We start from the raw sequence: 14,348 nt of genomic DNA on the forward strand, positions 1-14,348 counted from the left end.
ACTCATTTTACATCAAATGCCACTTCCCAGAGAGCTCCATTGTTCATGATGAATGTGCAGGCTTAAATGAACAGGTTAGCAGGCTCTTCTTAAGACACTTTATTAAACGCTTTAAGCCTATTCCAATCACCTTTCAAAAACACCACTTGAGCATATTAAGGAGTTTAAAATGGGTTTTAGGATTATTTTAGTCTTCAGATGCTTTTGGGGAAACAAGACCCAGACTTATTTTCTACAGGTCAGCAGTGTGGTGGCTGCTCAGCAGGGCTGCAGAGCTTCTCTGTGGGGATACCGGAGGAGGAGAGTTGCTGAACTCTGGATGACCTCAACATATAGGACCCGCAAAACACATACACCACTGTTCTCACGCGCACACACACATACACAAACACGCACACTCAACTGAATGGGACGCATCAAAGAAATACACTGAAATATTTGACTTTTATTACTCAGCCCATCTTGATTTTATTAGTTTTTGGTACTCAATTTAACCTATTCAAAAATTTTACTTTTAGGAGGCAACAATTGTTATTACAATTGTGATTTTTTTTTTTTAATGCTTCTATGACTTTTGATCAACTTTATTGATCCATGCAGGGAAATTGCTTCGTTGCAATAGCTATTATTATTACTATAAAATATTAGTAATAATAAATTCACAGTAAGTGAATAGGTATACGTACGAAAGCAAGTAATGTTGCCTCTGTCACCTGATTGAAGTCCCCAGAGATCATGAAGAAGCACTGGGGCATGTTCAGTCTGAAAACAATGTGCACCATTGTGCTGCGGTTTCCTGGTTGAACAACGCGTTCCCTCGAAATGGTGTGTAACGCTGTGCTACGGGCTTTGAGGTACGTTTTCAATCGTTTGGTTGGTGTGTCAGAGATGTTACCCAATCAGCAGTGACATATACTGCACAAACCCCACTGTATAAAAAAGGCAGTGCGCATGCGTAACACAACAGGGTGTTCAATGCACCACCGTTTCTGTTTAAATAAATGTTTTGCTACGTTTTGTCGGGGCTGAACGGGCCCCTGGGGTGCAGGGTCTGGGGACTTATGGCAACAAAGTGAATTAAATCACATGCGGCTGCTGGGTTAGAAGAGGGGAGGACATCAATTATTAAGTTTGATGTTTTAGTCTAAATAACTCTTAATGAAGGGATAAGGCTGGAGGAAATGAAACAAAATGGAATAAAATATTATAAATATATTCAATTATAACTAATTACTAGGGCTATTACAAGCACAATGCAGTAAACTGAAAAACATAACTTCACTGATAATAATAATAATAAGAAGAATAAATCGTTATTATTATTATTGTTATTATTAAATATATACAACCTTCTTTATTAATGTATATTGTCTGTTTCAAAATGTTTCAATTTTCATAAGTAAAAAAAACTTCAAAACAACAATGTAATTGCTATAATGAATAACACTGCAATCAATCCTAAATGAAGAAGAATGCCATTTTTTTCTTTACAGCGCATTTTATTAAAACATGCAGCAAATGAATATTTTTAAAACATTTAACAATAGTTGTCATGATATATACATTCAAATACTATATTTTGTTCTTTCTGCAGTACTCTAAACTCAAGGCAGACTCCTTTCTCGTAGGGCACATTTATCAAGGGACTTGCTCCTACTTAAGTAAGATTTACAGAAAGAGCAGCTCTCAGCGATCACAGGATTAATCACATGCATTCGCAGAGCAGGAACACCTTTGAAAACCTTGAAGACCTTAAAGACGTATATGAAACCAGATCACTGTAAGTTAGGTTTCAAGCAGGTAAGCAAAAAATAAAATAATCAATTAATATGTAAAGGCCACTCTTTACTAAACCAAAATTTTTCATCGGGTGAAATTTTGGTATCACCCAGTTTTTGCATTAACCTGTACACTGGATTGGTAACACCCTTGACCCAATTATTTCCCACGCGATAGTGGTTTCTGATCTGTCTCCACCATCACATCTGTTATGTCAGATTACTTCCTTATCAAATCTGAATCTGTACTAGCCTGTCCCTGTAATGTTGGTGCAAATGTATTTACCACTCAACCCATTGGTCCGTCAACTTCACCTGCTCTTGGTGAGTGATTACTGGTGATACTGGCTCCTTTGACTGCAGCAACAAGCCCTGCCGAAAATTGTACCAGTCTGTAAAATACGGCTCTGTCTGGCATCCTTGATTCAGGACAAACAAAGATTGCTATTTATGTAAGCATGAAGAGGAAAATTGATGATTCAGCAGACATTGATGTAAAGTTGCTGTTTACTAGAATGGTGAAAGCCAGAATAACAGTTGATTTTATTACAAAGAAATGAAGGATGTAGATCAGTTCAGCATGATATTGGCTCATGGTGATGTGTTGTGCTCTTTAAAAAAAAACAAAAAACAGCTTATTTCTTCTGTGTAGTTGATGGGATTTATATATTTTTTGAGTATTTATTTATTTATTTGTGTTTTAAGGATTATTGTATTTTGTAAATGGCTTGATGAATAAATTGATAGAATTCAGTTACTTTTAAAATTCAAGTGTCTCTCTCTCTCTCCCTCCCTCCCTCTCCTTTTTCCCCCCTCCCCATCATCCCTTTTCACTCAGGCTCTCTGTGCTGGACAATCGGCCATCCTGGGACCTCTGTCTCTCCCCTGACTGTCAGCGCCTCATTCCAGATGTTTTGGATCTGGATCTTTGTCCTCCAGGAATCCCAGCCTCCTTTTTGTCTCGCTCTCTTTCTGTGTAATTTTTTTCTCTGTGAATGATGTGCTTTGCTTTGCCTCTTGTGTCTCTGTGTAGGCTGTCCTCTTGCCAGGTCTTCATGGTCGAGAGAAGGTCCTATCTGCTGACAGCACCTGGAAGTTGCTCAACATCCTCCAGAGGCATATTCGTTGTTAATGGTTACAATCTGTAATGTTGTCATCCTTAAAGGTTTTTAAGGGGAGTTTTTCCACCCTCTGTCTAAGGACAGAGGGTGTCTAAATAATATAAATATAAATAAAATTTGACTGTAGCCATTCTTAGTGAAAAAGCAGACAATGGATTTAAATTGCTAAATGAAGATGAATATCTGCATCTAAATATAGTGTTAATAATCTGAAGGCCCTTTGTCCTTACCAAAGTAATGCAAAGAAATGGAGGTTCAGCCATCTCAAGTTAGTTAAATTAACTTTTCTAAGTAATAATTTACGGTATAGTAAGCAAATAAATATAAATACTAATCAAGCTCAGGTGGTTATTATTAACTTTCATGTTAACTTTCATGCTAATACATGACACAATGACATGACTCACTGATATGAAACAAAACTATAAAATTAAAGAAAAACGTATCAAATCGAGTGAATTGTTTTTTGGGTTCTTTGTCTTTGAAACAATAAACATAACTTTGTCAACAGTATTGACAACATTATTATGACTTTAGTTGACATGATTGTAGCTTCTAATCATCAGCTTATATCAGGATAGAGTCGAACAGAGACTGTTCTCCCTTTAACACAAACAGTCCACAAAATATGAAAGGTGAGATCAGTTTTGGAGCTTCTTAAAACAGTCAAAGTAGTAATTTAAATTCAGCCGTCAGGAAAAAAGCAGAAACATTATGATGTTGTTGTCTGATGAAAATACACACGTCACTTGCTGGCTCCAATCATTCTCACACACACACACACACACGCACACACTGAGGGCTTTGAAAATGTTTCTCTGCCCTTTACCTTCTCAAGAAAATTATTTGCACTGCTCTCAGATCAGAATTCAAAGTTTTATTGACTACTCTGTTGTTCTCACTGTTCATGACCGCTGAATATCCAATGGCTTCAATTGCCCGCTTTGTTGAGTTGTAAATTTGATATTAAATTGATAGAATTGATATTTTATCCATCAATCCATTCTCAATAATGACACACAAAGAGAAAACATGTTTTTTAGAATTTTTTGCAAATTTATTAAAAATCAAAAACTGAAATCTCAGATTTACAAAAGTATTCATCCTTGGGTCAAACCTGAATTGATTGGACATACTGTGGTGTAGAAATGCACACACCTGTGTATAAAGGTCCCACAATTCACACTGCATGTCAGGACAAAAACCAAGCCATGGAGTCCAGGGAACTCTCTGTAGATCTCCACTCTAACACTGTAGCGAGGCATAGATCAGGGCAAGGGTATAAGACAAGGCTTTGAGTGATCCATGGAGTAAAGTGGCCTTAACAATTGTGAAATGGAAGAAGTTTGGAATCACCAGGCATCATCCTATAGTTGGCCATCCAGCCATAGTGAGTTTGAGGCAAGAAGGACCTTGGTCTGGGAGGTGACCAAGAACCCAACAGTGACTCTAACAGAGCTTCAGGCGTCCTCTGCAGATATGAGAGAACCTGCTGGAAGAACATCTCATCAGCACTCCATCAGTCAGGCCTTTACGGTAAAGTGGCTAGACGGAAGCCACTTTGAGTAAAACGAATATGACAGCCCGGCTGGAGTTTGCAAACGGCATTTAAAGGACTCTGAAAGCATGAGGAAAAAGATTCTCTGGTCTGATCAGACAAAAACTTTACAAACAAACAATGTGTCCTGCGAACACCAGACACTGCTCATCATCTCGGTAATGCCATTGCTACGGTGAAGCATGGTGGTGGCAGCATCATGCTGTGGAAATGCTTATCAGCAGCAGGGACAATGGGACTGGTCAGAATTGAGGGAAGGATGAATGCAGCCAAATACAGACAGGTCCTTGAAGGAAACTGGGGCGATGGTTCACCTTTCAGCACAACGATTACGTGCCCAATCCAGATGTGCAAAGCTTGTAGAGACTTACCCAAGAAGACTTGAAGCTGTAATTGCTGCCAAAGGGACCCGTACAAAGGAATGATTTAAGGGTCTGAATACTTTTGTAAGTGATAGAGTTCAGTTTTTGATTTGTAATAAACATGTTTTCATTTGTCATTATGGGTTATTGAGTATAGTTGTGATTTTTTTAAAAATCGATTTAGAATTGAATCTACAACATAATTAAGCGTGAAAAAGGGGAAGAAGCCACTGTAGTTATGTAAAGTGCAAACCTTTACCATTCCTGTGTCTGTGCATGTACGTGTGCACGCGCATGTGTGTATGTTGTGCATGTGCACTCATCTATGTAATTGAGACTCTGAACTCTTGAACTGCAGCCACACCACTTTATCTTTCACTGCTCATTGTGAGGGCTTGAACACACACACTTACACACACACACACACACACACACACACACACACACACACACACGAATACACACGGGTAGACAGCCCTGTGTTGAACTTGAGATGAGTTATGGAAAGGAAAACAGGAGTTGGGGGTCAGACCATATGAGGTCAGCCTGGAAGAATCTCCACTCTTCCTCAAGGCCTCTCTTTCTCTCTCTCTCTCTATCTGTCTCACTCTCTATGTCTCCCTCTCTCTCTCTTTCTCTCTCTCTCAAAATCAAATTCGAATAAGCTTTATTGGCGTGACAAATCAGAAAGCCAAAGCTGTGCAGAAAACAATTAACATTGACAGATGATTAGCAATAGTCATCTCTCTTTCTATCTCTCTCTCTCCCCCTCTCCTCTTCTTTTTCTTCCTCCTCTTTTTTCACCCCAAATACATTTTATTTCTTTTTCTTTTAATCTTATATTCTATCTAATTAAAACTAAATTAACTTCTCTCATTTATTTTCCAGTACTGTATGGTGGGGTGTGTGTGGTTTGTATGTGTTCAAATTCTGAGCAAAGACATGATGGATGTAGCTGCTGTTCACATTAAGTGTCGCCTGAGCAGCTGATTATTTAAGTTTCTGCCCACACGGAGGTTGTAAGACAAGCAGGACAATGGGTTCAAAAATACAGAACCTGAAGAACATCAGGGTTGGACATTTCTGCAAAACTCTGGATTACATTTCATGACAACATTTCTTTACATCCAGTGCTAACATTTAAAAAAAAAAAAAAAATTCTGCTTTATCTCTGCATGGTATCTATGCTATGGTTAAGGTCAGGCAATTAAAACACTTAGCTAAGGTCAGTTAAAAGTTGTGGTTACAAGTAACCCTTGGCTCCCGATTGACTCAATTTACATAAAAGTTCACTCTTCTCATTGTCACAACTCAGTCAAATCTGAACTCAAAGTCATGATACGTATATTCTTAGATTCAGCATCAGTTGCATTTTCCAATGATATCAATATATCCAGTATTTCTAGAGTTTATTGTTGATGAACATCCCAAAAATCTGCTCAGCAATCATTGAAAGACGATTTTCCTTGCACCTACAGATCTTGCCTGACAAAAATGTGCTAGGACAATGTGCTAGGAAAAGTATCAAAGTTAACCAGTGATCATAGTCTGTATATACATGGGTAAAGTGGAAACTTTACATTCTGAGCCAACTCTTTCGGTTGGCACAGAATGTCCCATCAACATGCTTCATGTATCCCTGAACCACTGACACACTCCTCTATCTCCTCTGGGTTAAAAATCTGCAGACATTCAGGCCGAAAATTCACATGCGAACTGTTAGCACTTCTGAGTAGCCCAACTTGTTCTGAAGTTAATATGGCTGCCCAGCTCTGAGATGTAGTGATTCTGTTAAGAGCCTCCAAGGAAAGGATGTGAAAACTGAGCAAAAAGGGTATTGTTCAAAGGGTTAATAAAAAGGCAAACATTAATTGCAAGTTTGTAACAGGGTGCAGGCTCTGGTCTTCCACTTCAAGGTCAGGTGTGTTAAACACCCATCCACGGCCCCAACCTCCACAACGCCTCACCCTGCTAAGAACAAACTATTTCCTGCATTGATACTGAACATTGGCATTGGACAAATCTTGTGAGGTGCAAAATCATCCACTATAAACATAGTTGCTAAGGATACTTGGCTGGCTAAACACTTGTAAGTCTCCTGAGTTATAATTTCAGTCTATTATCCCATAGTTCTTGCCCCATTGGAAAAGTAGTGGAGAAGATGTGTGTCAGACCCTACTTGACTAGTGAATGCCCATGTCTTTAAAACTATGACCATGGAAGAGAATGTGAGGGAGGTTTGTATCCAGTCTGCGTGCGTGTGTGTGTGTGTGTGTGTGTGTGTGTGTGTGTGTGTGTGTGTGTGTGTGTGAGTGCATGTGTGGGATGAGGTGATGACTGAGCTTGCCACCCAGGCTCCAGGACAGGCACCTTCAGACCAGCAGAAAGGAGAAGTGGTTAATGATGATGAGGAGGAGGAGTAGGAGGAGGAGTGTGTTTACATGTTTAGATATCCCAGAGGCTCTCCAGAGGTCAACAGGCCAGTGAGCCACCCGAAAAAGCCCTGCTACATTCCTCACTGTAGCCCTGTATGTTCTTGCACGTGTGCTTGTTTGTGTGTGTGGTGGGGGGGGGGTCATCCATAGGCCATGCATTCATGGGAATGTGAGAGACTGCTATTGAAACGCTGTTTTTGTAATCCGTGAGGAGAAAGACAACCAGATCCTTTTCCTACTTAATCATTTCCTCTATCCCTCCTTCACTTTCTTCTCCTGCTTTAACCTCTTGAGGAAGTGTAATGCACATTTCTACCAGTCAAACATTTTATTTATATTACACATATCACTCCGCCTTTAAGCCTATGTACTGAGATGTGTCACCTTTCAAGCTGTTTCATCGTTTTTCGAATATGTAACATATTTTTGGAGAAAGGAAGCCCCAAGCCCATTTGTTCCCACTGAAGAAATAAATCTTTGGAAACACCTTTAAAATACATAGTTTATTTTAAAAAAAAAAAAAAAGGCTCAGTGATCTCCTAAAACAGCTGGCCATTGTAGTTTTTAGTAAATGTTTTTCACAGAGGAGGAAATGGTATGTTTGTTTTGGACTGTTTTCATTTTATTCCACATTTGGTTAAGTATTTCTGGCAGTAGGACGGTGTTGTGTAAGTTAGTGTGTATGAGTCAAAATAACCAAGAGCGTGTATGGTAATGAAGGAAAATGTCAGCCAGAAGGAGTGTGGCTTATTACCTATGGGTCTTTTTGTGGGATTTGATAACAATAACAATATAGAAATATAGATTACTCCTTTAATACTTTTAATAAATCACTACTGTAAATTCAGCCCACTGCCAATTCTCCATCACCTCCTCTCCTCTATTCTCACTGCCATGACCAGATTAACCTCCTAGCAGGTCCCAGGGCAAACATTACCCAGTTGAGTATTTCAACGAGAGGGTCCAAGTTTGCTGTATGTAAATAATGAGGGTCTTAAACTAGGACCCATCTTCTCAAAGGGTAATAAAGCTAGGCCCCCTCCCTTTAAGGAATTTATAATGTTGATTGCTGTGCTGTAGCGGTAACAGTTATCAATTAATCAAATAACCAAATATTATTTGACATACAATCCAACCTGTAGCTTTCTTATTCCTTGCACTGCTGGTAATCTTTCCTCGCTGCAACAGTCATAATTTATCTGATAGATTCAAGCATGTATTGTTTTTCCTAACCCTTTTCTTACTCTCTTTACTTCAGGGTAGCAAAAATGATGTATTCTTGGGGCTGGCAGTGCCGGATGTTTCGGCAAAAGTGTCTGACTCGTGAATTAATTATTAATATTAAAACAAATACTAAACAGTTTATGGTAAGTTTAAAGAGCCAGAAAATCTCTGTGCTGGATTGGAAGAATAATCTTTACTTGAGGTAGCTTGAAGTAGAAAAAGACAGATGGGATTGGGAGTGTTTCTAAGGCAGCAGAACTAATAAAACTCAGTCAGTCTGCTCGCATTTAAAAACAGCAGACGTTGTAAAAAAAAAACAGTCACAACAGTTCACAGTAGAGGCCAACATTTAACCTGACAATACTACACATGTGAAGAGATCTACTCCTCAGTGATGTTTACAAAATCAATTTGAGTATTTCGGTATCTCTGAAATACAGAGGCTTCAGACTGAAGACGTGTTCTGAAACGTCAGTTTACTGTTAGACCCGCTTCCTTTTAATTTTAATTTTAACAATTTGTTGAATTTGCAGGAGTCAGGTTTAGTCATATTCAGGAGTACAACCAGTTACATATTGTAATTTTGTCAGGTTTAAAGTATCGTAACCTTCAGCAGCAACAAGAAAAGATTACCCTATAGAAAACACCCAATTCATATACACACTGTTTCCCATAATCTACATTCAATAACAAAATTGATCCAATAATTTATTCTCATGGGAGAGAGGACAGGCAGTAAAATATAAACGTCCCACTTTTCCTCCCCAGCAAGGAGACATGTGTGTATAACAGGCTTCAGTATTTTTTCAGTAGTTTTCTTTAATCATGAGCCCCTGCACGCACTCAAATGCAAACACACACACACATACACACACACATCCCAAATTAACCCCTGAGTCTCTGTAAAGGCATCACAGCCTTGCGTCATCATTCATAAAAGCAAACAGAATATTCCACTGTAGCATTTTTGAGCTTGTATTGCCCAGTTACATGAAAGCTGGAGGTCATATTGAAAACCCTGACCATCAGCTCTCTGTCTGAAACGTTACCCTCTAGTCGCATAGTGCAAAGGCCAGAGCTGAGTGGAACGAAACATACACACAAAACGAGACCTAAAACATTCAAAAGTTACAATAAAAATGATAGAAAATTAGTTTTACAAGTGGAACAAAAACAGCTGCAGTAGATAATACAAAATCTTTGCCATCAGAGGCTCCCTGTATTCCTGATCATAAGGCTCAATTAGTTAGACTGATAGACTTGGCTCAGACTGGTATAGGATCTAACACAGTTTGTTAGAGTAAAGTTTTTTTTTTTTTTTTTTTTTTTACATATTTAAAGGTTTTGTCTCTATTTACTTAAGTCATGAAAGCTTTCAGGTAGAATGTTAGTGTCCCATGATGGTCTAACGTCCATTTCACAGGTTGTTTCCCATTTAAATGAATGGTAGGATGGAAAAAAGTGAAAAAAGCAGGTAACGCGCTATCCACCTCAAAAACTTAATACCAGGTCAACCCTGTAATCCTGACATCATTTAACAATGCCAAAGTGCATCTTATCATCATCTTAGCGGAAGGATCCATCATTACCCTTTACACCGGATACCGTATAAATCATTTTACAGTTAAAAATAGCTTCCAACTGCCCAATTCAAGCAAAAATTGGGGAAATAAAGGGTGCTTCTGCTCCAAACTTCAGGAATCTCAAGGCTTTTGTCCAGGAATGATTCCCCAGACATCATTCACCAAACCACGACCAGCTTCTAAGGTCCATTAAGGCAGTGGTTACCAATCATTATGGCTTGTGACTTCTTAAATTTGAACATAGTCTTCTTGCCAATGGACAGCAAAGGTTATGACCTTAGTGTATTTAATGTATTAGTGTTTTTTGCATCAGCAACCATCAGTAACCATATAACATATTATTGCTCATGTTGGTAGACTCATACTAGGTCCAATATATTCATCACACATCTGCAGTGCTAATAGGTCACTGTGGTTCACATATATGACAAAAACCCAATTTTACTCTCCTTAAAAGAAACAACTGATTTAATCAGTTTAATTTAATCCTGCTTCTGTGGGTTTAGAAATTATCAATCAGTCTGATTTATAATTTCGACACCCAGAGAAGCAGCAAATAGTCCAGAATAAGAAAGGTTTGATTAAGATAACATGATGCTTTTCTGGATGGAAAAATCTTCTCTCTACCTACGTGTAAACCTAAGAAATATAAAAAGTCCATGTTTAGGAGTGGGGTTATCAAAAGTAATTCTGGGACATGTAAGAGATCAGTAACTGAAACTCAAGTAGATGAGGCAAGCTGATCATTAGAGGAGTAATATTCATTTCATATTTAATACATCAGGAGGAATGTAGTGTTAAATGGTGGATCACTAAGTAGTACAACACTGTGGGTCACCAGTCGCATCTCTGGTTCCGACTACGTCTCCGAGCTCGGGGACGCGCCTGGAGACATGGACACGGAGGAGTGGTCGGTGTCCTCCATGTCTTTGTTGAAGCCACTGCCGGTACCGGAGGAGGAGGAGCGAGCCGTGGCAGACGCGCCCTCCCGCTCGCGCTTCTTCTGCTTCATGCGCCTGTTCTGGAACCAGATCTTCACCTGCGTCTCGTTGAGCTCCAGTGTGGCAGCGATCTCCACGCGTCGCGCCCGCGTCAGGTACTTGCTGAAGTGGAACTCCTTCTCCAGCTCCGTCAGCTGCCGCGTGCTGAAGTTGGTGCGCATGGCGTTGTTTTGGGCGCCGGCGAGGCTGAAGTCCGACACTTTGACTTGGAGGAAGGGGGGGGGGGGAACTGTTAGGAACTTATTCTATTTATGTAACTAACAAATAAACGAGCTGGATTTTACGTATGCTTCGATGCTAAAACATTATTATTATTATTATTATTATTATTATTATCATTATTACTAGTAATTACACCGATCAGTGTATATATGCGTGTGTATATATACCATTCAGTCACAACATTAAAACCGGTAATTGGTTTGAATGCTGTGGCTGATTGGTGTATACCAACATGTCTTTCACGTTCATTAGAAATCAGGAAATAGACTGTTCCTGTTGGGTAAAAGTCACTTTTTTTTTCCTTGTTTTGTGTTTGTTGTGTGATTTGGTGTTCATAAATTTAGTTATTAATATTAATTGTCTGGGTTCGAGTAGGCTGATACTTTCAGTGCTAATCAGGATATTTAAACCAAGCTGGAACAACACGTGTTTCATTATCTGCACTGAAGTTATCTCCAGACCAACACCTCACAATGGGAAAAGGGGAAAAGGGGGTGGGGTGCTTTAAAAGATAACAGACCAGGACAGACTTCCCAGGGCGAAATAACACGTTGCTATATCCATTAAAAAAAGAGAGAGAGACGCACAAAGAGAAAGGGGGGGGGGGGGGGCATCTCAGACGTCGGAGACCATAGTTGACTCAGGTAGACCTGTTAACCTGCTAGATATGACAGCATACTGAAAAGGTCCTGAAAACACACACACGCCTTTATTTGATCGTATTTTTAAAAGACAAAATCTGAGTAGTTACGTTTACGTCGTAATGAAAAAAATTTAAAAAAATCTTATGCGATACTGCATATGCGGATCAGGAATGACTACATAAGCAATACAGTATGGTAAGGGTCATAATTTCATTTTAAACTGTCCTCGTCCATTTGTTTAAAACCAGCTTGTCATAATTCAACGTAGTTTTTTACTTGATGGAGGTTGCGCAGCCAATTTGAGTGTACTTAATTTGAAAAGAACAATATGTTTTCTTTTATTTACGGTACAGCAAAATGATATGTTTTTAGTCATAATAAAAAATATAATTCTATAATATATATCTGTATATACACATATATAAATATATAGATATAGATGTAATGCCACGTTCAGAACCATTAGCACATGTCAAATTGTTTTGTTACATTTTAGTTCTGCGTTTGCTTAAAGTAAAACGACATTAAGACGTGAATGATTAAGACAAGTGAACATAGAAGGAAAAGAAAGAAAGAAAACTAAAATTCACATTATAAAGACATACAAAGAAAATTCAAACTGAGGCCTGCAGGGGGAAAAAATACTCTCAAGACGAAATTAATGTCTTCATTTATCAGAATGAAGCTCGTGCTGTTACAGAAATTCGATTTTCTATAAAACTGTATATATAAAACTTCATAGTCTGTCCTGGAAAGTTTTCTGTTTCACACTGTGTTGCTGACTGTAGGTTATATTTTTCCTGTATTTTCTCTCAGCTACTCATAAACGGTCGACTTTTCTTAGAATAAGCAACGTCTTGGCTGCAGCATTTCCCAGGACAGCCACTTTGATAAATGCAAAAGAGGCCACAGCTCCCACATCTTCAGACTTCTGCTGGAAACCTGACAGTTTACTAGGCTATTAAATGTGTAGTCTGGACATGTTATTAACTGCAGGCCCAGCCCCTTGATAATGCTGCTTTGATTGTGACCTTAAAGTCGCCAAAACGGACCAGTTTTGGGCAGGAAAATCACAAACCCTCTCTTACCTGTCTTGGGCGGGTTCCTCTTCACCTTCATCCAGTCGAAGGTCTGTCCCTGGCCTGCCTGCTGGCCCTCCTCATCTCCCCTCTCTCGGTCCTGAGAGACCGGCAGCTCCCCGTAACCTCCACCGTGGGGAAGCCCCAGGTAGCCCGCTGCATCCAGACCCCCGCCGAGCTGGTGCGGGTACTGCGATCCTGCCAGAGCGCCCTGAGGCCCGCAGTAGGCCCCGGCCAGGGCCCCGTAGCTGGGGCCGACGGTGGGGGCCGAGCTGGGGAAGGTTGATTGATGATAGTAGGTTGAGGCCACAGACTCCTCCATGAAATACTGAGGGTGAACGCTGTTGGTAGGGCCCGTCGTGGCAACATACTCCGAGTTTGTAGCACATGTTTGGCCCGCATAGGCCCCGGTGTTGTCGTTATTCCCTTTATTATAGGGGTGCAATATTCCGCTTTGTAAGCTTTGGGTTTGTTGAAGGTGGGGATGATGATGGTAGCCGTTGTGCGTCTGCTGATGCTGTTGTTGTTCATGATGATGATGATGATGTGGACGTTGCTGATGATGCTGTGTCGCCCCTGTGGCCCCATGCACTCCTCCGGCCGTCCCTTCTCCGGTGCCCCCGTACAGCCGTGCATCCCCGGTGTAACTTGTGCTGTCACTTCTCGTCCCAGTAACGGGAGATGGGGAGCCGGTGGGTCCCGTGTGGAAGGCCACCGGGAAGCTCTGATGCTGGTCCAGAGGGTGGTGATGGTGATGCAGATGATGATGATGGTTGTGGTGTCCAGATTTGGGCGCAGAATACGCCCCGGTGGCCGGTCTATTACAAATGGAGTATTCCAAAAACGAGTTCATGTTGTCCATGCAGACAGAGGCACGGTTGGACTGAATAAAGTTTCGAAATGACCAGAAAGAAGTGGGAACCTAGAGATGGAGTTATTGGAAATTGCTTGGAAAAATATCAAACATCGAAAAATTCCATCAAAAAGTGTAAATTGAGTCAAAAGTGTAAATTACAGCAAATAGTATGATGGTAAATCATACGGTTAAACGAAAAATAATCATGGGAAAAAATAAAACTAAACCTCCAAAAGAAAATATGTATCTGTGGGATGGAAAATGAAAAACCCGTAAACTGTAATTTTTTTTTAGCAGAATCAAGGAAAAAGTAAAAATAGAAACAGCAGAAACTTGCGATGTTGAGGAAAAGAAAGCGAAGGCTGCACGTCCCCTCAGCCGGAGTGCTCTGCTGTGATGTGTGGCGGTGTGTGTGTGCGTAAACGGAAGGCCTGTCATTAGCTCAACTCGAATTGCGTTTCCAACGGCTCATCGGTGACAGTGGA

General features: G+C 40.1%; 1 protein-coding gene across 1 annotated transcript; it reads right to left on the minus strand.

Annotated features, from left to right (window-relative positions):
- Window positions 1–10,833: 10,833 nt before the first annotated feature.
- On the minus strand, window positions 10,834–13,869 carry hoxb1a (homeobox B1a). Its single transcript, XM_040116601.1, is given in 2 exon segments — window positions 10,834–11,267; window positions 13,017–13,869. Coding segments are annotated over 2 exon segments (1,287 nt in total).
- Between the last annotated feature and the right edge of the window lie 479 nt (window positions 13,870–14,348).

The sequence above is a fragment of the Xiphias gladius genome, chromosome 3 (assembly GCF_016859285.1).
Source record: "Xiphias gladius isolate SHS-SW01 ecotype Sanya breed wild chromosome 3, ASM1685928v1, whole genome shotgun sequence".
NCBI lineage: Eukaryota > Metazoa > Chordata > Actinopteri > Istiophoriformes > Xiphiidae > Xiphias > Xiphias gladius.